This window comes from Falco naumanni, chromosome 5 (genome assembly GCF_017639655.2).
Source record: "Falco naumanni isolate bFalNau1 chromosome 5, bFalNau1.pat, whole genome shotgun sequence".
NCBI lineage: Eukaryota > Metazoa > Chordata > Aves > Falconiformes > Falconidae > Falco > Falco naumanni.
Window position 1 is genome coordinate 8,263,185 of NC_054058.1, and position 24,039 is coordinate 8,287,223.

The window sequence follows — 24,039 nt, forward strand, 5'->3', positions numbered from 1 at the left end:
TGTAGGTGCCCATCCGTGACATAAAATGCATGCACTGGCATTTTGGGGAACATTATGCGATCAGGTTGATTGCTTACCATGTAAAACAACATCACTGTGGAAAGGGGCAGGAGTTTCTACTAAAGGAGTCTGCTCCTCACACCCTTTGGGCTTTGACCTACGCAGCTTTGCCTCAGGATTTGGCTGTACCATCAAGGGATCAAGACGTTTCTTCCTCTGCTTTTTCTCTAGAAGAGCTCTCTATGAAATAAAGAAAAAAGCATGAAATAAGGATGAGTAACCACATCCAGAGAGGCAGAAACCATGCCTCAGCTATTGGCAATGGCACGTCACCGATCAGGATCTCCAATAAACCTGGAATACTCTTGTAGTCTCTTACAAAAATCCTAGACACAGATATCACTGTGTCTTTGGAGGGAGACATCGCCTTTGATTCTCCATCAGTGGCTGATGTGTACACCTGCTTATTTTCTGATCTTTCCTGAGACTATCAGAAGATAATCTGAATTCATTTCATCCAGTCTAAATTGCAGTAATGTTTAATATGAATAGACAAAATCAGTAGTCATTTATAATCCAATATGAAAGCCAGGACTTGCAAAGAAAAAGGTTTTTGTCTCAAAAGCTATCATCTTACAGGGAGAACTCAAACCAAATAGTTCCCAGAAACCAATGGTGACAGGTAAGACTTGAAGGGAGAAAAACATTTTAAAAACGACAAAAAATCCAAACCAAAAGCTATAGTCATTAAAATAGGACCGATCCAATAAAAGGAAAATTGATCTACTTTGCAAAATTTTTCCACGTAATTCAGGACTGAAAGGAAAGAACAGTAAATTCAAATGTTAAAAAATAAAACGTTATGTTTCCAAGATTTGATGTTTATGATTTCCTACTAAATGAGAATAGAAGACTTAAAGCAAACGCGAACATTGCGCCGTTTTAAAGACACCCACACTTAATCCTTAGAAGTTAAGGCAATACATGAAGAAGGAAAAAAATCATATTCTAATATTCTGTAATGCACCACTACACAAATGATGTGCAAGCCCCTTGCTGTAGATGCAGTTTAACCGTGCCTGCTTCTAAGGTACCTGAACACCCCCCTCAAAGCTGTTCTTGATGGTAGAAAGCCATTCTCCATCAAATTCTTTTCAGTCTCCAAGGATCCAGCAGCTAAACAATACCACCAATTTAATCCAGTTGAGACATAGACATCTTTGGAACCCTTTCCTCTCCTGTTATGCTTTTTCTCTCTCTTGTTGGTTCTTTCCTCTCCTACTAGACTTTTTGTCTCAAGTGAGGTTAGTTTCTCGGGCAACCTCTCCCTGAGGAATTCTAAAACAACTCAGCCCTTGGTCCTTAATTCTTCCTGCTTTTCAAGCACTTATCTAAAAAATATTTTTAAAAAGCAAGAAACCCCCCAACCAAACAAAAAACCCCAACCTAACAACAAAAACCCAAAATTACACACACACAAAAAAAAACCTAAAAAAAAAAAACAAAATAAAAACCACCACAAAAAAGCAAAAAACCCAGACCAAAATGATCTTTTTTTATTTAAACTCATAATTACACTTTGAAGACTGGGCTGCAATACAAGTAGTGTTTGTTACTGCAGAATTATTTGCAAGGATTGTCCTGCAGGGCAAAAATTACAGAGAATTCCAAAGAGACTATCACATCAGTCTAGAAGAAGAAAAGAAAAATGACCAGCAGAAGTCATACTCTTAGAAAATGCTCATTACAGATAAAATTTATTTTCTAGAAATGTAGTCAGACCCTCCAGAAGAATTTGCATTTGTTTGTGTTGTTGGTTTGGTTTTTAAATTAATGCTGAGGAAAAGTAAAAATTTTGTGATAGTTTATAGATCTCCAATAGTTTAAACCGAAGGAGAGAAGGAAAGCAAGAATGAAAACATTATACTCAGAATAAACATTTGAGAAAAAATGTTGTCAAGGTTTCTCTACCTGACAAATAGACAAAAAACCAAAACCAGACATATCCTAAAGGCAGTAAGAAGGTACAAAGCTACTGATAGAATGGGAAATTTAATTTGGGATCAATAGAGGATATAATAACTTTCAAAGCTACTTAACTGATTATTCGATCAGATGAGCTTTTTTTAAACATTACAGTGCTCACCAGTCTCAAAAAATTTTTTTTCTTACATTATGTTTCATCAAAGAGCTTCTAAGACTCACCAATACAACAGAATCATATTGGTTTATATTGAAACATATAATTTACTGCTGTTAGATGTGACCAATCCTCTTATTGCAAGAACTTCAAGATAATCAAAGTAACAAAACTTGATAGTAATTTAATTTGTTTTCGAAAGGCTTCTCTTTACCACTTTGCTTATTGAGATAGAAAAAAAAAATATGTAAAAGTCCACTGACAGCACAGACAGCAGCAGTTCATTTTCTCTACATAAGGTGGCAGAGCAGCCTTACCTTCAGTACTATGCATTCTCACTTATTCCACTAAAATGAAGCAGAAAAAAAAGAAAATATTGTGTTTCATTTTGTCTACTAACTAGCCTTTTCCTCCAGCTCGATGTTACACTAAAAATTCATATAATATTACAACAAAAAGTTTAGATAGTTCATGAACAGGACACCAGAACACTTAACCCATTAAATAAGTAACAGATACAGATTATCATGATTTGTTCAGGATTTTGTGAACTCTGTATTAAATACTCTCAGATACATTTTCTTTGCACCACAGGAAAATATAACACCAGAATACAGGACGATTAAAGGATCACAAACCACCAACTCCAGTTCTAATGAGTTTCCAACAAACTTAAGTCAGATGTGTCAGATGAGTCTACCAATGCAGACTAATACGACAACGAGCTTAGTGTTATTTCTACAACTGTGATGAACAAGAAGGTTCCAATCACTTCACCGCTGAAGGTGCAATACCATACTAATTATTTGGCATGGTCCTACCTCAGTAGGCCAGGTAGAATGGATCCTAGCTCTGAAACATCCTCTCCACTCTTCCAGCTCCTCCTTAGTTCATGCTGAGGCAGCAGTGACAATGCTAGTGATGATGGCATCAATGAAACTTCATGTCAAGAGTAACTACCATACCAGGTGCATTCAGAAATACACCTTCAGCTTCACACTCTCCACTCACAGGGAGACGGAGGCAGTGCACTCTGAGCTGCAGGTGCCTCAAAAGACACAGAGACACCTTCTGCTGCTGGGGAAGTAAGCACTGCCTGAGCAGCCACACACTCTCCCCTGGAGGAACAGGCAGCATTCTAAATAAAAGCATCCTGGCAGGCACAGCTGGCCCACAGATGGAAGTTGATGTCATGCATTATTATAATAATATTTTTATTTTACTGCAATTACAGGGTTTCCAAACCTGTCCTAAAGATGGATGACAGGCATATGTCTTTGCTGTGGCAAATGCTTATTCCAGATTCTGTGTATGGGCAAAAATTCTAAACATGATCCTGCTGGATTAAAAATGTTTGCATTTTTTTAATCCCAATTCCTATAAATGTTTAAAGCAACTTGATCAAGCGGCGAATCAGCTACAACCAGCAATGAGGCTATCATGTCTAATAGTGATCTCCTATTGACCACTATTTCTTCAGAAAGCATACTATTATTCATGTAAAAGTTAAAAAGTAGACTTTAAAAGTTAATACTCAAACCTGAATATACAATCCTAAACTAGAGACTTAGCATTTCTCAATAAATCTCATTTGCAAGATGGGGTGGGTGGGTGGTGATGTTAAAATATATTTTAGTGACATTTTCTAGCTGTTGGTTTTGCAGACGATTGCCATCTCAACCAAACCCAAGAAAGCCTGAAACAAAATTGCAAGAGGGTAGGAATTCTTTAAACTCACCTTTCCATGGCTCAGCTGACAGCTGCTCTGAGGGAATTCCACCCAGCCCAGCAGCTTTATTTTGGCAGAACAGCAATGCATCCCCTTGGCAAGGTCTGAAACTAGGCATACATCGACCACAATGCCTATCACTAAGAGCAAGCGATTACCACTTGTGGCCCAAGACAACAGTCCTAAAACTGACACTGAGGTTCATCACCAAGCAGTCAGACCATCCTTAGTTTTGGAACTTCTTACTGAGTGGCATTTGGCATTAAATGCTCTTTTACTGATTACTTAAACTAATGCTTTTAAAAAACAAACAAACCAACCACAAGCTTACGGATAGCTACAGGTAAAAGGATTATCCTATGACCAAAGATAAATTTTACTACTTGACTCTAAAGTGTTTTAGATAAGTGAGTCTATACACTCAGATAAAAGTTGGTAATAAACCCGCTGTCTGAAGTAAAAGCTAAGCAAACTCAGACTAGAACTATGGAACAAATTCTGGTAAAGAGGGTTATTATCCACTGCAACAATTGCCTAAAGACTTATGTCTGGATTTAAAGGTCCTCAGCTGAGGGAGAGACTTCCTAAAAAACGTACTTGAGTTTGAACACAGATGAATTTAATGCAAGACAGTGATTTGTGGTCCATGTGAAATGGCCAGCTAGAGAATCATAATAATCTCACATCTTCTAATCTACGTATAAGCATTTAAAATTTCACAGAGGAAGAATATTAAGGATGGATACTCCGTTACCTTGAAGAATATGGTGATATAAGCATCCAGCAAACAGTGCTTTAGAAACTGAGACCTGTATTTGACAAACGCTTGGCTATAAACGCTTTGAAAGATACCGGAAATCTTTCTCAACAGCAGTGTTAGGGAGATCTTTCTAAAGCTTGGGGAAGCTTTTTCTTTTCCTTTGAGGCTTAATTCCTTCAGCCTTCCTCTCTTTTGATTCATTCCATCATTGCGATGACTCAACCCAAATAAAACGAAAGGATGTATGAAAAATAAATGTATCAAAGAAATCAAGCCTACACGCCAAAGTAAGGTCGACTTAAAACTAAAAAAAGCCATGAAAATCTTTAAAGAAAAAATGTTAGCAATAAATTGTTTGTATTCCTTCGATGATCAAGCATTTTTAGCACTTCATCCCCATTTCTCAAGTCTCTAGATGGCTAATGTTTGTTTTCCTATACTTATTTTTACTAGTTTTCAGCACCATTATTTACCTGATTCTCTAGTTTCAGCTGTCGCAGTTTCATGCTTTCATCCTCAAAGATGCTGGGAAAGGGAAAGAAACAAATTAATTATTGCTAGTAAACAGTTTGCATCATAAGAGCAAAGGACATTCACAGACTACAACTTCACAATCAAGACTTTAAAACAGTTGTAAGACATGACTTTTATCCCACCAATTTACAGGGCATTAAAAAACAACACACACTTCATATTCTGTCATAAATAGGACCAAACTAGTTTAACCACCTTAGTAAACTGTTTTGAAAGCACTTTGTAATCAACAAAGGTTTTGTTACTGATGGGTGGATTATGAGCCACTATTGAAGTGGGCTATGAGCCACTATTATATCTGAAGGCTTAACCCACTTCAAACCAATTCAGCAAAGTCCCCGCTCCTTCACAAAATACCCAATCCCAAATTAACTCAGAGTTTTAGGTTTTGTCTTGGCCTCTAACCTACACCATATTCTCCTCCTGCCAGACTATCCCAGAACTACTGTCAATACCTGACAGAATCTGTGTTTGCAACACCTGGTATTAATTCCTAGAGATGACAGAGTAATTATTTCACTAAGTGTTTTATAGATAACTTTTGTAAGAACTCTAGTTTTTCATTTGTCCTGGTTACAGCTGGGATAGAATTAATTTTCTTCTTAGTAGCTGGTGCAGTGCTGTGTTTTGCATTTTGTGTGAGAACAGTGTTGATGGCACACAATGTTTCAGGTTGGTGCTAGGGGATGTTTATACCAAGTAAATGACCTTTCAGTTTCTCAGGCCCTGCCACCCAGAAAGCTGGAGGGCGCACAGCCAGGACAGCAGAACTGGCCAAAAGGATATTCCGTACCATTGAACGTCATGCTTAGTAGATAAACTGGGGGAAGAAGGAGGGAGATGATGTTTGGCATTATGGCTTTTGTTTTCCCAGGTAACCGTTATGCGTGATGGAGCCCGGCTTTCCTGGGGATGGCTGAGCATCTGCCTGCCCATGGGGAAGGAGGGAAAGAATTCCTTGTTTTGCTGTGCTTGCATGTGAGGCTTTTTGCTTTACTTCTTAAACTGTCTTTATCCCATCCCATGAGTTTTCTCACTTCTACTCTTCCCATTCTCTCCCTGATCACACTGTGGGGGGGAGTGAGCAAGCAGCTGCATGGTGCCTAGTCGCCGGCTGGGGTTAAACCACATCATCGTTCTAAGTCATGTTCCATACAGGCTTCCCACTTCATTGTGTACGATAATGAATTATTGCATAAAGTGCAATTTAGAGCAGCTAATCCTAGAAAGGGGAAAAGTTAATTGTCAAGTAAGCCCATGCTCTGCCTGCCACAGTTGTGCTGCTTCTTCCTACACAACTTTGACAAAGACCTCTCTGGGAAGTAAGAAAGCATCAGGAAGAAGATACTTCATACGTGACACAGACAGACATTACACATTATTCATGGCACACAGCAAAGCAGGGCTAGCCAAAATTTCAATTTAAACAGGAAATTCTCTGTCTGGTCTAGGTATGCAGAAAATTTCCAGTGATGTCAAGTCACAAGCTGGCGGACAGTGCTGAACGTAACCCTAACAAGGGTAAGTGGAGAGATGGAGAGAGACAGGGGTTCTGCAAAACCCATGCCAGAAACTGGATCACAGCACACAGAGATAAGAGGAGAAAGGGTTCAGAGTCCCCTTAACCCCTAGGAAATCTGTATTTGACTCAAAATTCCAGGCAAGTAGACAACAGATCAGAGCTCCTTACAGACAGAGTACCCTAGCCAACACAGGCCCTATTCCAGAAGGCTGAAATGTGCAGGAAAAAAAAAACGTTTTGTATAGGCACATAATTTATGACAGCTTATATACTCTAAAATTGATGCTTACTGCCCAGGTAATGGTATTTTAAAGTAAGTTACCACTGCCATTGTTTTTTTACTTAGCAGTTTTCCTTATTTCTATAGGGGTTTTTTCTGATTTTTTTTTTCCTGATGTATTTCAAGTATCATCACGTAACAGGTGTAGGACCTTGAAAACACCTTGTTTCTATAAACTAACATTACTTCTCACATGGGCCAGTAATGTGTAGCACACTGGATTCAAAGGCAATGGAGGGCTTGGAAAAATTAATGTCTTTCTTGAAGAGGGATGGAAAGCTATTGCACATCCCCTCAGCAACAGTTAAAGTAACTCCACCTAGAAACATTCACAATTTAAGAAAGAAACATGCAGAAACATATCTCCCGAGTGCAGCGAGATATACATGCGTTGCCTTATGAAGCTTCAACATAAAAAGCATGTCACATTTTAACTTTATTTAAAGCATAGAGGTGACTGAAAAAGCCATCTTTGACAAAGTCTGAAAAATGCTTGAAAGCTCCAGCTAAAATATTCACGACCAAAAAAGAAGGGGGAGGGGAATACTGCTTTTGTTTTCATACACCTACTGACTTAAAGAGGTAACATTTGTTAATTGCAGCCAGGAGTTTGTTTATAAAGCAATCTATGTAGCTCTGATTAATATTATATACGAATGTGTCCATAAATCTAATTAAAAAGAACTACAAAGGTGTCCTGTGTAGGTACAAGCTACTGTGTGTGATTTTGTTGCTTTTCCTAATAGAAAATGCATCCCCAACAATTTGAGTCTCCTCTTGAGAAAATAAAAATTAAAAGACTACCGCTTCTGGAAAGAAGTTTCCAGGTTTTCCTTTTTACCTGGAAGATGGCAAAACACTGAAATATTAGGTCTTGAATATACGCCTTGTGGAAATCTGCAATCAAAAGTATTTACTTTGTATTTTTTAATTGTTTTCTACCCAAATTGGAATAAAGTTATGTGACAAAGACATGTCTGAAGACTATGGGAACAGGACCATAACACAGATTACACAATGCCTCACCTCCAGTTGCTTAACTGAGGCTCAAATATGGTTGAAATAGTAAAGATTCTAACAGGTCACAGAGCTTGATGAAGATAAGGAGATTGTTCTCTTTTACAATTTACCGTTAAACACAGACCAAAGTCACCTTGTAGCAAGCTACAGAAGGAAAGCAGATGTCAATCCTTCCCATTATAAGGTGCAAGGATTCACACGTGGAGCAAAACAAAAAGAAACAATTAAAGCCATAAGCACTGTGGCACTGTAGCTAAAATAAATAAATAAATTACACTTTTTATTTACTCCTCCTGCAACCTTCCTTCCAGCACTTGGTCATCTTGGAAGTATAACATAATAACCAGACAAAAAAAAAGAGCTTCCCACACATAGACACACTTCAGTGTTTTTTCTACCCACCAGCACGGGGCTGGTGTTATTGCAGACCTTCCAGGAAAAGGCTGTGCCAGAGTCACTCCCCCAGCTCACCACAAAGGAATGCAAGCAGTGTGCTAATACAGCTGCAGGCTCCGAACACCCATCCTCCTTCAGCCGGACAGACTACACAGACCAGCACATCTAAGTGCTCTTCGGACGTGCCCACGCAAACCCACTATGTGATGCTATGCTTTTCTACTTGAAGGCTTTACATGCAGTAAGAGGAGTTAAAAATCCAGTAGGAACAGGAAAAATCAGCAGCATTTCCATAGCTACAACACCACAGTTCAAAACAGGGGAAAAAAAAAAAAAAAAAACCAACCCACAACCACCAAAGCAGCGGTTTAGCTTTGATAAGTAAGAACTGAAAATCCTGAGGTAGCCTGCCACAATCTTCTTCCCAGCCGCTGCAGCAGAGCAGAACAGGAGACCCTGCCACCGACTCCTCTGCTACATCTACCAGGATTCAGCAGCTCTCCTACTAAAGCTGCCCAACAGACATGCCACAGAAAGGAAAAGGGACCCAGAATATAACACAGAAGTGAAGACTAATGATTATCCAAGATATAGAATAAAAATGAGGGTGGGAAAGCAACTATTTAACAAAAACACTCAGCTGAGAAGATACAACAGCGTATCTGAATGTGGGAGAAGACAGCGAGACACAGATCCATTCCTCCTTGCAGATCCATATCCAGATTCAGCATAGACCAACATAAAGCAGAATGCTTTATTTTTAATTGATGCCACCTCAAATTCCTGCTGACATCAGAATGAGCCTTGTTTTCATATCATAAGCAGAAATCAAACTTGCAATAGGAATATGAACGACAAATTTACCGTAGAGGTATTTGGCCTTTCCTAACCATTTTCAGAATATCAAACCTAACCACAATGAAGAGGTCATAAGATATTTAACAGATGTTCATATATGCAATTAAGGCTTCATTTTTATGCAGTTTATTTTAGTTTCTGTAAAAAAAGGCACACTACATCTCTTGACAGCTCTTTCAGAATGGACATGTTTTTCAATTACACGCTGCAATTTTGGAACTACAAACTATGTTGCAAAGCATACATACGGATTGGCAGACTTGACACTCCAGTTTTCATTGCAACTTCTCTGCATTCCTGAATATATTTTACTTAGAAAACCCAAAATAGTTATGTCCTAAGCATTTGGCAGTAATTACCATTGCATCAGCCAAATACAAATTCACAGTATAATGCAACTTTGAGAATAATGAAAAAGTCTGATATTAAAGCAGGGGAACATAGAAAATAGGGAAAGCAAGCGATCCACCAGTCTAAAAATGGTCTTCCCGTTCCGTCTGAAGTCTACACAAGAGAAAGGATTCTGAAGAACTGAAGAGGGTTCAGCAGAAAGCTGAACAAATTGTCCAAGGACTGGAAAAGGTACCTCTTAACAAGATTCGAATGCATCCTACAGTTTATTCAAGAGAAAAATGAATCAATACACTCCACTGTATTCCATGGAATTGAGGCCACAAATTACTATTGATGGCAGAGAAGACAACAAAATTCAGTCGTGCATAACTGAAGTTAAACAAATTCAGACTGCAAGTAAAATTTTTATTTAACACTGTGACTAATTAACCATTGGGACACATAATGGAGTGGATTTTCAACAGAAAACAACAGGTTTTAATCAAGGTTGAATATTATTATACTAAAACCAGCTGATATAGAGGAAGGCTACAGTCTATCTCAGATGTCAGGTATGGTTATCCCAGACGGGAGAGCTAAGAATTCTTCTTTCAAGTTTTATCAAGGGACCTATTAAGTCCCTTTTATATTCTGACTATTGAAGCTGTAAAAAGGCAGATAAAAGGTTGCCTTTATTATGGACTAGTTTTGCAAGGAATTGACTGGTTGCAGCTGTGAGTAAGAGGCAACAATCAGAGAAAGCAAGAAGAGCCACAAGAGGAGCAGCCTGTATAGAGAAAATGTTCCGCATGACCAGAATTCACTGGACAAACATGAAATATGTTAAAGGAAAAAACCCTCAAGATAGTTTTTCCTGCACTCAACAAAAAAGATACGTCCACTAAAGAAACACTGTACTTAAATTTTCATCCTAAACAAGTAACGTAGCAAAGCCTTGCAGACTTAAAAGTTTCCTAGATAGCTAAATCTATTCTACAATTCAAGTAGTTACAGATTTGATAAATAAAGAGTAAGGGTCTCTGGCCTCTTTTAAGCAGGTCGGACTAGCTGACAGAAACCGACCTCACCCCAACCTTAAAAGCAAATCTGACTCAAGAGAAGGAAAGATAGCTTGTTTTGCTTTTTAATTGTTATAAACTTCTTTAAGGCATATATTAGCACTGTATATGCACTGAATTCTTGGCAAGGGACATTCATTAAGTATCACCTGTTTGTGCACAGCTCTAGGGAAGGTACTAAAAATTCAGATACTCTGTAGTTTGGCAGAGAGATTCAGGGAAAGCATCCAGCAGAAACATTTAGCTCATTTTAAACTGGATTACGTTTTGAGTTTACCCTGCCTTGCTACAAACAAGCTTGATATTTTGTATGTCTGACACATAAACTCTTCTTTCAACAAACACATTTTTTCAGTAGTGATAGGAACATGAATCTATACATTAACAATCAACATCCTTAAAATTTTAGTCGGTTTCACTGTTCTACTTCCTTTAAAGGAACTCCAAGGCACAAAACACCATTTTCATCCACAAATGTCCCAAAATTCCCAATATCTTATGTTCCATTTCTCACTCTACAGAGAGCTGCTTCCATCAAGAGTCGAACAAAGCTCCTTAACTCCCTTTCCCTTGCAGGACAGTTTATTAATGTGGTAGCAGCAGTTATGGCTCTGAGCAATATTCCCAGATCTTAAGAATTAGGGAATGAAAAGAATGTGGCTTGTGGCACACATCTTTTTCCGCTAGATTTTATTTTTAGCTGTAGAAGTGCAAGTAAAAGCAACTTCATTTAGAAATGCAAAGTCAGCTGGTACAAAAGGGTTTTCACTCTTAATTCTCCAAAGAACTTTCCCGAGAATTGTTCTCCTCATCTGAACTACAGCTATGAAGGAAGGCAGAAGCTGTAGGTAAGAGATCATTTGAAGAAGGATTCTTATATCTCAAAAGGTATTCCAAACAAAAATTGCAATACTGTCTCTGGAAATTGGTTGAGGAGCAAAATTTATCTGTAATGCCCCTTCCAATCCACAAAAGGGAGGAGTCCCATCTGCTTTCCTTGCAACTGACAAGGAATTTTTTCATTTCTGGGAAAATGCATAACATAGCATCCATAGGAGTGAGGAGGAGATCATCACATTTTTCTTCCCTCTCCAAGGCAGAAAAGGGGGGGCGGGGGGGAGGCTGGCAAACATGGGATATTCTTTCCTTCATAATTAAATTAACTACCAGTAAGTCTTCCAAGGTACACTGGATCTGCTGGGAACCATCTGTAAAATGACACACCCATTTCCAAGTGACAGCTCAGGTTGCATCAACATTTCAGTTATGTTATTTTCGAGCAGTCAATGTTTCAATAAGGGCAAATTTTGGCCTCTGCCTGCCTTTTTTTACAAAAAGAATCCTTTCTCCAGTGAGATCCCTTTTACCTTTGATTCCAACCACCACCAAACACACACAGATGTCTAATGCCCATAGCACACCATTTTGAGAAAGGTTTCACAAATTCAGCAAGTTTTTCACCTACTGAACAGTATTACGGGAACAATGACATGGTAACAGCGAACACTTAATTTTGGAAGCAATTCTGAATGAGTGAATAAGTTATTGTGAATACAGACTGCCTTGGCTATGCTTTAATATGCAAATTCTGTCCCTCATGATATAGACTGAATACGACTTATCTCAGAATATTTGAAAAGTATAAAGAGAGCTAGTAAGAATAATAGTCAGCTACCAGACCAGGGTGGTGTGGGGCTAGATCTGTATGTCCTACTCCACTTTAAAATACACCTGAATCCTCTAGGCACTGCATGTTCCTGCCAATAACGTGTAGCAATTATCTGAACAATTTACAACTTACTAAAGAAGATTCTAAAGAAACACAAAAGCAAGTCACTCCTTTAAAACTTCTGCTTCTACCTACCTCTGAGTTTAAAAACAGAACTTCACTGTGGAATTATTAGTTACTTCTCTTTGAAGTCACACGGACTAGAGATGTGCCTAAACCCACCCAAACCAAAACACACAGCCAAGGAAGGCTGGGGAGTCTCCATCTTTGGAGATACTCAAAACCTAACTGGGCATCATCCTGTGCAACCCAGCCTGCCCATGCTGACCCTGCTTGAGCATTGGGGATGGACCAGATGATATCAAGAAGCCCCTTCCAACCTCCATGATTCTGTCTCTGAGTTCTGGAGATCACAAGAAGGAGATAATTTAGAGCTTGAGTCTAACATCTAATAAACTAGATCACAATAAAGAATACAGGCTGTTACAAGAAAATGCCACAAGAACACATGCATCACAAAAATGTTAAATTCTGAGCTCAGAGCTATTTTGACTACGCACTGATTGGTGTTTCATACACCATTCACCAGGTACCAAAGATTAGCTGCTCCTATTTGGAACAAGGAAACAGAGCAATGAAAATAAAGCAGCACTCTCTGGACAGAAGCTAGTAGATCTATATGGTCTATAAAGAATAATGCAAAGAAAAGCCTGTGTTATTCTCTACTATGCTATCCAGAACAGAAAGTAGATGTGTGTTTTCCTTAGCCAGAAAAGTCTCAAGTAATTCATTACAGCATACCTAACATGAAAGGAGTGTTCTTTTTCTGGAAGGAAGGCCAAGAGGAGCCAGAAATCCACACGGGCCGTTAACTGCTAAAGCCATCACAGATGCTGGGATGGCGTGTAGCAAAACAGGGGGTTTTAAAATGGGGGTTTATTTTAAGAAAAGGGAGACAAGGAATCTCCTGCCAGGCACATTCCTTTGAGAGTTCACAGCTGGTGACTTCCCAAGTAAAAGACTTTTCAGCTTTTAACCACCAATACAAATGCAGAATGCTATGCTTCCAAAATCATGTTTATTCAGGTGAATTTTATGAAACTTAGGTTTCTGCTAAGGAAAAGAAAGAGACATTTATTCCATAAGCAGAAGACCATCTTTCTATGTAACGTCTTCTCAACCACACTCTCCAAAACCCCAGGGTCATTTAATTTATAGAAATTGCTCTAGCCAAGGAAAGAGCAAAGTTCCACAGGGGCTTAGAATTCTGACCCCTATGATCATAGAATTGTTTGGGTTGGAAGGGACCTTAAAGATCATCTAGCTCCAACCCCCCACCGTGGGCAGGGACACCTTCTAGACCAGGTTGCTCAAAGCCTCATTCAACCTGGCCTTAACACTTACTTCCACAGATGGAGCACCCGCTTCGCTGGGCAACTTGTTCCAGTGTCTCACCATCCCCACAGTAAAAGAATTTCTTCCTAATAACTAGTCTAAGTCTACCCTCTTTCAGCTTCAAACCATTACACCTTGCCCCATCTCTACAGACCCTACTATATTTATTGTCTGTCCTTATCTTTCTTATAAGGCCCCTTTAAGTATTAAAAGGCCTCCTCCAGACTAAATAATCTTTAACTCCCTCAGCCTGTCTTCATAGGAGAGGTGCTCCAGCCCTTCGATCACCTCTGGACTCACTCCAACAGGTCCATGTCCTCCTTACATTTGGGGCCCGAGCTGAACACAGCACTCCAGGTGGGGTCTTACAAGAGTGGAACAGAAGAATCACCTCTCTTGACCTGCTGGCCAGGCTTCTTCTGATGCAGCCCAGGATTCCGTTGGCTTTCTGGGCTACAAGTGCACATTGTCAGGCCATGCTGAGCTTTTTGTCCATCAGTACTTCCAAGTCCCTCTCCTCAGGGCTGCTCTCAATCCATTCTCCGCCTGGCCTGTATTGACACTGGGGGTTGCCCCAATCCAGGTGCAGGACCTTGTTCTTTGCTTTGTTAACTTCATGAGTTTCACACGGACCCACCTCTCAAGCCTGTCAAGGTCCCTCCGGACAGCATCCCTTCCACCCAGCACGTCAACTGCACCACTCAGCCTGGTGTCACTGGCAAACTTGCTGAGGGTGCACTTGATCCCATTGTCCACGTCACTGACAAAGACGTTGAACAGCACTGGTCCCGGTACAGACCCGTGAGGAACCATTCATCTACAGCTCAATGTCCAAGTGGAGACTGGTGACTGCAACTCTTTTGAGTGTGACCATCCAGCCAATTCCTTATCCACTGAGCAGTCCATCTGTCAAATCCATGTCTCTCCAGTTTAGAGACAAGGATGTTGCATGGGACAGCATCAAAAGCTTTCCATAAGTCCAGGTAGATTACATCAGTTGCTCTTCCCTCATCTTCCGTTTGTGAATTATTTAACCCTGTCTGTCACTTTTGTTGTCGTACCCCATTACAACATGAACCAGTGAAAGGTAAAGCAGTTGCTCTTCTCTCCTAGCAACAAAGTCAGCAGTTAAATAGCACACAGTATGCTTAACCCAGACTAAATAGCAAAACTCATAAATTCCCTGATAATAATTATATACTTCTATGCCACAAATTGCACTTGTTTTATAGTCTTTCAACCTAAAAATGGAGGAAGGAACATAAATGAAATTTTCTGAACTCACACTCTAGAACTGATCGTGGACTTCTAATCCCAGCCCAGTTTTTCCAAAAAAATTGAAAGGGGAAGCCATTAGAGATGAAAACAGCAAAATTTAACTTCCATCCCAAACTAGGTGACTTAGCAAGACACTGCTGCTAGATTTAGATTCTTGTTCTTTTTTTAGCTCAGATTTCACATAAAAATGCTAAATGTGAAAGGAGTGCAGAAGTGAACACAGACTTCTATTACAGTAACACAGGCAGTAAGAGTTCTAACATCCCACAGAATGTGTTTTAAACAACACTAGGAATAAGGGTAAATGTTCTTGATGTAGTCTAAGACAACAGCTCTAGGCATATCAGCAAATCCACTTAGAAGAGAATTCATCCCATGACCCAATTACAACACAATCAACATTTTTATTTTGGAGATCACCCAGCTGTGCCTCAGTGACAGAACAAGAGTCTGGAGTTATCCCAGTGAAAGTCTGCTTGCAGGAAGTTTTCACACATACAAAATAATAATTACGTTGAAATCGGGGCACTTGTCCCTCCTATAGATGCCATACCAACAGTGGTTAAAAAAAAAACAAACAACAACAACCAAAAAAAAACCCCAGAAGAGAAAAATAATATTTGTCTCTATAAAGATGTGTCATCAGTAACCTAAATTCTAAATCGTGAGAGATGGGAGAAGAACTTTCTAGAAACTGAAGAGACAAATCAAACAAAGTGTAGCTTTAAGACAACTTTCATTGTTATAACAATTGCAGTTACCAAGTGCGTTTCAAGTTGTAGTTGGAAATTTTAGTGAGAGGTAACAACAGCGTTGCTACTTTTTTCCCTCCTGCCACTGCTGTCTACATCTTAAGTAAGATGATTCCTTCTTCATTCACACTGACAGCAGCAGCTTCAAATTGCAGTCACAAAAGGTTTTCTTTTGTTTCAAAACTGTGCTTGTAGGAGTACATCTCAGCCACATTTATAAAATATTTACAGAATTATATCATTTTGGATAGATATCTTGTTATACTGTTCAGACTTGAAAGGGGTAAAGCAAACAAGATATTAAGCCAATTCTCTTATCTAAGGATAAGGTTTGCAGAATTATAAATCCTGGAATTTACAAAACACTGCTTGTTGATTTCAAGAAGGTCACCCGGGGCCAGAAAAATATACCCAAGGACTAACGGAGATGCTGACAGGCTTTTAAAAGGTAACTTACACTTCTCTGTCTTCTCTGGATTACAAGTACAGCCAAAATCATTAGCAAAGAATTTTGTCTTTTTTCCCCAACAAAATTATAATTAAAGTGCAACTACACAAAACAGTCAAGTCCAGCAACTACCAAGATTCCTGATAACCTCAACTACACTACCATTTTTCAAATACGGAAAGGGCTTTTGGCCGGACAACAATATATGAAATTACTTTTGAACCTTTTTCAGTCCATGGGCTCATCATCTTTTGAAAAGTGAGCTTATTGAAAATAGGCCCTTTTTCTTCATTACCTTTTGAAGACACTGTGGAAGTATCCCAGAGCTCCTGAGTTCACAAACTGAAACCCCCTAATTCATGTGTGTGTGTCTAGTCACCCAAGAAGCATCCACATTATGGGAGGGACTGCTGTAGTTGACACCCAGGTTTTTTGTGTTGTTTCTCTAGACTCAGTCAAGATTTTTGCACCTTGAAAGTTATGTTCCTCATACATGACATCTGCAAGTCAGAAGCTGAAGCACATTTGGAAGGCAGCATGTGGGAAGCTTTAAGTATTCCTGTACACTGTATAATTAGTGTGCAAAAAGGTGAAGTTCACCAGTCTCCAAGATTCTAAAATACGCGCTACCACAAGAACCCAATTCCTTCTCAATTTTTTAAAAAATTACAATGATTTACAATTACTTTTATCTGAACGTTTCTGTATTCAACATTATTAATTTCATATTGTCTCAGAATAGACATTCCCAAATAAAGAGAGAAGGCAAAGCACATAGTTCAAAGAACTATGAAACAGCACCATCAACCTTACCATTTTCTAAAGCACTGACAGTTGTGCCATGTCTACCCGAAAGTCAAACTTTAAAATTACCTTGAGCAATTTCAGTTGCAGCCACCTCAAATGGAAGATAGGTTAACACACCATAGTTTCAAGGAACAGCCTGTTACCGGGATGTCTCAGCTGTCTATCCATCATCAAGTATCCCACAGCACATTTACAAAATCACATGCATTTTTTTTTTACTTGTTCCCTTCACCTCTGTCCACCAGAAAAAAAAAACAACAACTTTTTGATATCTTAATGTCTATTTTATATATTGCTCAATATTAAAGGTATTCTACCTCAGAGGAAAAAAAAAAAAGCTGCTAACTGCCTCTCAAGTACAGTTTTTTTAAACTTTATAGGCAGTTACCTCATTGCTACAAACTGCCAGTTACCCCATGCACCACATTTACTTTTTGTATACCAAAACCTGTTTGGACAAGTAACAATTATTTTACCAGACAAGAGTTCTAATGATTAAATTAGTGATTTACAGATAATTGTACTATTCTTCTCTCAGGAAAAGCAGATCCTTCTTAAGAATACAGTCTTTTGTCTTCCTGCAGTTCATTATAGTGTTGCTGAACATTCTAAGTTCAGAGTCAGCCCCTAAAAAAATAGGCCTTAATGATTTATTTAAAACCTACATATTTTTATTTAGGTTCATGTATTCTATACATATTTAACGACAGAGATTAAGAAAGTTAAGGAAATGAATTGTTTGTTTAATAAACTGAGGGTGGGAGGGAAGCAGCTATCACATCAACCATTAGGCTGTTTCTGTGAAGCACCCACAGCAGTGTATGCAAACCAAGTTTCTTAGCAGAAAGAAATTGTACAATTGTTACCAGAACAGCAGCATCGTTTCTTGTAGCTTCCACTCGGTGAAACCTAAAGGGCTGGATCTATGCAAGGAAACTTACGTGCATCAGCTTTTCAGGAATTGTTTCCAAAATTGCTATACAAACCTCAGCCTTTGAAGTCTGCATAAAGAAGTCATCTTCCAACGTGTCGCAGTAGATTCGGTGGACCCAAGCAATGACAGGATCACTTCTAACTCTGGTGCCTCTTTCCCCCCCTCCAACTAAAATTACCAAGCGTATGTCATAAATACTGTATCTCTTCTACACTGTGTTTGTTATAGTTCAACTATGACAAGTAGTTTTTGCTCTTTACTTGCTTTTCCTTTCCCTGTCTAAACATCAGAGGCACAAAATAGTTTTTCCTGGGTTTTCAGTCACAGGAATTCTGTCAAAACCCATTCTCCCTGCCTGTATCCCCAAATCTGATGTCACGTGATTTCAGTTCTGACTCACTCACGTGCCACTGACACAACCTCTTTCCAAAAATCTCTTCTCTGAAGTTCACAGTCAGTTTTCCTATTACATCGGTTAAGCTCCTTTCAGTTAATCCTCTCTTTCCTGCCACAGCACTTGGAGCATGTTACCACACACCCCGAGAGCTCCGTCGGAAAGAGCGGAACAGTGCAAAACCGCTTCCCAGCAACACCTAGAAACCAGCAGAACGGACCGAGATCCCAGAAACCCAGTTTAATCTACAGGTATTTAGGTGATATATAATACATCACGTTGAAGAGAGCAGCACATAAAACACACCCGGATTCTAACCGGCTGCTTTGGGCCCGCTGGGAGCGAACGTTGCCAGGGCAGCGCCGGCACACGGCTCTGCCGGCCGCGGGCACGCCCCGGCCCCGGGCAGCCCCCCCTTCCCCCCCGGCCCGGTCCCGGTCCCGACGGGAGGCAGAGCTGCGCGCAGAGCCGGGTAACCCGGACCCGGCCGGTTTGCGCCCGGAGACGCCGCCTACTCGAAACGGCGCCCACCCGGCAGAAGGTGGAACCGGGCCGGGAAACGCCGCCCCGGGCCGCCCTCACCACACCGAGGTGAGCGCCCGGGCCGGGCACTGGAGCGGTCCCGCCGCCCCGGACCCCTCTCACCTGCCGCCGGCGGGGCCGCCCCGGCCCCTCGCGCTCTCCATCGCCGGCGCCGCCGTTGCTATGGGGCCGCCGCGCCCAGCCCCGGCCCCGCCGCTACCCGTGGCAACGGAACTCGGTACTGAACCGCGGCGCCATTGGCCGGCGGCTCAGCATGCGGCACGCCCATTGGCCGCGGCCTCCCCCAGCGGGGCGGGGCGAGCCCCGCACATGCGCGGACGAGGCCCCCTGGCGGAGCCCGGGCCCGGCCCGCCCGCCTCCACTCGGGGCGCGTGGGGGCCGCGCTGCCGCCGGGCTTGGCCTAACGGCGCCCGCAGGGAGCCACGTGGATCAGAAAGCGCAGTTCGGAGCCACCTCATGCCCCAGGGAGGCCCGGCCCAACATATCCCCACCTTCCCTGCACCGGGAAGAGCGGAGCGCAGGTCTCGGCCTAAACCACCCCCGCTCTTCATCCCCGGGAGTAGTTGTCTAGTCGGACGTGTCTGTGCGTGTGAGAAAATGCCTGCTCCCGCCAAGTCAGACGTTGGCCTGTCTCCTTGAGAGCTCGAGGTTTGCCTTCACCAGTATGTCAGCAGCACTCAGCTTCCCTCTCTCCTGCAGGTATTTCATTAGGTGAGGCCGCTGTCTCCACGTAACCTTTATTCCATACTCGTGCTCGGGAGTGTCTGTAACCAGGACCTCTGGTGACTCCCCTGGCACACAGGCATCGGTGCCGAATGCCAGCTCTTTTTCTGGATGCCAGGCATGGCTACTTGTCTGTGGCAGAGTGCTGCCGCACCACCCATTCGTTATGGACAGCACCTGTGTAGTCTCTGTATCAGGTGGACTGAAGACTTCTGGCTCCACAGGCCGGGGAGCCGATGGCAAAGGTGTTTCTTCACAGTTCTCCAGACTGTTTGCCTGAATGTTGGCATTTGCTGCTGTCTCTTTCTTGGACTGGCTGTGAGAGCACTCTTTGTTCTTCTTTGAGTAATTTGGACGATCCGGGGGGTGGACTGCATATCCTTCTTGATTTTCAAAAGTTAAAGGAGGAAATTTGCAGGCTATAGGTCTTCGACAAGCTCCTCCTGCATGAAGCAAACTGTGGCTGGCATCCTGATTCTGGAGTTTCTGAGGACCACGATGCTGCTTCTGGCATGCTTTCAACACCACTGACTTGGTTGTTTCAAATTGTGGGCACACCTGAAGGGAAAGAAGTAGTAATAAGAAAAAACCAAAAATTTTATCCAGACAAAGGAATCCCAACCTGATACTACTCCCCCACCTATCCCATCTTTTTTCAGTGTGTTCATTAAGTGGGGAATCTGGTCTGTAGCAAAGCTAATCAGTCACTAACCAAACTACTAAGCAGGAGGTACCTCTGAACTTCAACATTGAGGTGCAGGTGAACCATTCTTTGGCAGCTTAAAAAGAACTCAAGATCCGGGTTTTAAGGAAAAGTCTTAACTGGTGTCTACTCCTGTAATCCCTACAGATTTAAAAAGGTTCAAACCTGGATCCAGCTTCTTTCTGTGTCTTAACATAGCTGTGAATAGATTCAATGAACTACGTCTTCAGTCTCCCTGAATAGGTAGAGGTTGAACTGAGAACAATATGAAGTTGTTTAGGGGATGCTCACTTAGCTCCATCACCTTAGATCATGTTAACATGGCTTTCACAATATTCCCTCAAAAAGTCTTTACTTCAGAACATAGTTAAGCTCTGTATTCTGGAATAACTGATCACTCAGAAGCCACTTCTAAAATTGGCTTTCTATAGAAGATGGTCAAAGCTCAACAATCTATAATTCTTTGAAAGATTCCAGACTTACTCAAAACCTGGAAATCCTTCTATTACAGTATTCTTTATCTTCCTGGATATCAACAAAAAGAGTCTGGTTCAGTTTCTTGCAATTTGTTTTTCCCTAGAGCACAGCAAACTGTTCTAGCTACAATCACTGCAGATCCCTTCCAGCATGCCTGTTACTACTACACAGTCCCTCAAAAAAACTGACCGCAGTTTAATAAAGGATAGTGATTGTTTGCTGTACAGCAGAACTGTTTGAATGCAAAGACTTTGTATGGAGGGTGGGGGTAGGGTGGGGGGAAGAAATGATTCCTTGATAATGTATCCTGGCACATACCTAAAAGAACATAGGTGAACCACTGACTTTGAGGATATTAATTCCTGGTTTCAGAGAACATGTACAGTAGACTTTACCAATGCAGGAGAGCCTAGCTGTCAAGAAGATATGAAAGACTTAGATAAGGTCAAGAAGAAAGGAGCAGAAAATCAGTACCACCAAGACAAGTTGACAGAGACACTGCAGAGGATGCTTCAAGAAGTTACAAGCCTACCAGGCTTTTCAAACAGAGAAAACATCTAACATCTAACAGTGCCGATAGCTTCAAACAAATTTTAGAATCAATCTATGTTTAGAATCAAAGAGCTAAGTACCAGTGTGGATATTTCCATCTGTTTCAAACAAAAAGAATGCTTTTTCACAGCAGTTACTGTACTTAAGTGTTTCAAAAGCCATACAGCTGTCTCAAGCATATGAAAAAAAATTGAGAAAAAAATTTAACATGTTCTACTTCAAGGTTAAGGCATTACAAAAATAAGTCCACACTAACCAGGAAAAAAGGAATGTTTCATGGAGGTTTGAAACCACACTTCCTAAGCCTGCTTTGTGAAGAGCAGAGTCAAGCAGCAATAACACTTAAACCGAGCTCCCCTAGGTGATAACTATTATTGTATAGGAACAGTCTGTTTTTACAGCATCTGTTTGCTTAAAAAAAGTAAAAATCTTTACATTACATGATATAAAGAATATTTTAGGACACTGCAAACAGTCCCTAGAATATTTTTTTCAGACCAGAAATGGAGCCCAGCAGAAGAGTGACATGGAGAGAAACTATTCAAAACAGAATGGAAAAGAGGGCAGGTTAGAACAAACAACCCTGACATGAAAGCCTATGTTCACTAAATTTAGTGGTGTCAGATTTAAACAAAACACCTACTACTTTAGCATGTAACATTTAGAGTTCAGCAGTTACTTGAAGCAAGCCAATAAAAAAATTCCCCCAGTGTTTATTATGTGCAGGGTTTTCTGTTGCCATAGAAAACAGCATTTTCCTGGTGAGAATTAGTTTTTCAGAAGACAAATTGTCATATTAATCGGTACACACCACACAGTTGTACGCCTTCAAATAAGCAAGACCTTAGTGGTTGTAGTTAGAACTCGAAGCAACTCAAAAGCACTGATTTATGCTGTAGGCAGCTACAATGAATTCAGGTCCGTGCTACTAGTTTTCGGTATCCAGAATAGCTAGCTTTCTGTTGAGACCTAAAGGAGAAACTTGACAAACGTTGCTGTGGGACGCAGGGAGAAGGAAAAGCGATACCAACCCAGGCAGCAGAGGTGATCTGGTCTACAGGTCTGGTCGGAACGCGTCTTGGATTCTCGGCCGCACGTAGCGGAGTTTCACAGCGATGGACGGCGCCCTCGCGCGGCCTCTCCAGGAATGGCAGCTCTGCCCTCCTGGCCTTGTGGGTGCATTTCTTCTTCGGAGGCATCAAAAGGTATGGTAAAACCGCTTAGAAACCTCATGATGCTTGCTAGAGCCAATTGGAGAAAAAGGAAGGCACCCCAAGGAGACGGTCAAGCGCTTTCAAATCTGTAGAGGGCAAATAAATGGACTTGAAGACAAACTTGTTTAGAAACCTCAAATCTCAGTTTTAATAAGTAAAACATTTACGTACAGTACAGGATACACTTCTCTAAGCAGACTTTTTCCTACTAGTAGTTTTTGAAGCTTCTGTCAAAATTCAAGTAGGTTTAGAAGTGTACAGCGGAACAGATCAATGCCCTGAAGCTTTGCAAAAGCTGGTAGCAGAGTACACTGGTGGAGCCAGAAATGCAAACAAAACAAGTGTCTCAGAAGTTCTGAACTGGCCTTTGGGCGAGACTCAACATAACTGGAAGAATTAGTTTCTTATAAAAGTACCTTTTTAAAGTACACAAAACAGGCAAACTCACATAGGTATTTTTCTTCATTAAAATATTTTAGAAGAAATTTGAAAGACAATAATCTGTGATAAAGCCTGAATAAATAGTGAAATACAGGACCAACTATATTCAGAATAGGTTCAGTCACTGAAATTGTAAGGAAATTCAAACCTCTGGGAGAGAAGAATACAACAATTGCCGTGAGAGTCAAGTCAGCTATCAAATAGTTTCTTTACATAAGCTCAGTACGTAGTCCAGTCACAAACAAAAAACATTTAGGAACTGAAAGTCAGAAAAAAAAATTATTTTTCAATTTAATCCATAAAACTAACTTGCAATGCTCAGATACATTGCAGGCCTGAGATAACCAGAAGCCTTTCCATTTATAGGTGCTAACTACCTATACTTTTTAATTTCAGGAATTTTAAAGTTTTTAAATATGGAACATACTTGACACTTCCATCCCATACTCAGCATGTCTTGCATGATTTATTAGGGGTTTTTTACCTGCTGAATATGTCTTAACTGAAACGACACCGAGTTTAATTTTCCATTCCACACCAGATCGGCCCAGCCGAGGAAGTTCGGCGGGAGCCCTCCCCGAGGAGGGCATTCCCTCACCCAACACACCAGGCTGCCACAGCCCGAGCGCTTACCCGAGGCGCGGCCTCCTCAGGGGGTCCCGCAGCCGGTAAACGGCCGCACCCCGCGGCTCCTCGCCAAGGGGTACCCGGGGCCGGCGCCCGGGCGCAGGCCAGGGCTGCGGCGCGGCTGAGGGAGCCACCGGGGCTGCTCCCGCTGGGCTGGGAGCAGCGGTCCCGGGACGGGGGACGGGGCCCGCGGCCCGGGCGCCGGCTGAGCAAGCGCCGCAGGAAGCAGCGGTACGATCGCAGCCCCCGGGGCGACACAGGCCGGCCGGCCCGGCCCGCACCGCACGGCCCCGCGCCGCCCGCCGGCACATCCCTATCCCCCGCCGCCGCCGCCGATTGGCCCGCCCCGGCCCGCCCCGCCCCCGCTCATT

At 41.5% G+C, this 24,039-nt stretch overlaps 2 protein-coding genes across 3 annotated transcripts in view; both read right to left on the reverse strand.

Annotated features, from left to right (window-relative positions):
- The window catches only part of TULP3 (TUB like protein 3), a 33,086-nt gene extending 13,972 nt beyond the window's left edge, over nt 1-19,114 (reverse strand). Inside the window, exons 1-3 of one of the 2 annotated variants that reach the window (XM_040596108.1) lie at nt 19,034-19,114; nt 5,103-5,154; nt 78-240 (exon numbers count right to left, since the gene is read on the reverse strand). In XM_040596108.1, coding sequence (XP_040452042.1) covers nt 78-240; nt 5,103-5,154; nt 19,034-19,074 — 256 coding nt within the window. In that variant the 5' untranslated portion in view covers nt 19,075-19,114. Of the gene's footprint in view, nt 1-77; nt 241-5,102; nt 5,155-18,046; nt 18,138-19,033 lie in introns of those variants that run through there. The other variant, XM_040596109.1, reaches the window with a different exon arrangement.
- RHNO1 (RAD9-HUS1-RAD1 interacting nuclear orphan 1) lies at nt 18,614-23,955 on the reverse strand. Its single transcript, XM_040596110.1, has 3 exons — nt 23,675-23,955; nt 22,418-22,686; nt 18,614-20,212 (listed from the first exon to the last, which is right to left on the reverse strand). Exons 2-3 carry the CDS (start codon nt 22,583-22,585, stop codon nt 19,547-19,549), a joined length of 834 nt encoding a protein of 277 aa, XP_040452044.1. The 5' UTR covers nt 22,586-22,686; nt 23,675-23,955; the 3' UTR covers nt 18,614-19,546.
- Between the last annotated feature and the right edge of the window lie 84 nt (nt 23,956-24,039).

Excerpts from the sequence above, each read along its gene's own strand:
- RHNO1 (XM_040596110.1), bottom strand. The coding sequence starts at position 22,585 with ATGCCTCCGAAGAAGAAATGCACCCACAAGGCCAGGAGGGCAGAGCTG. Across the intron at positions 20,213-22,417 it reads AGATCACCTCTGCTGCCTGG|GTGTGCCCACAATTTGAAAC; the intron begins GTTGGTATCGCT and ends CTTTCCCTTCAG.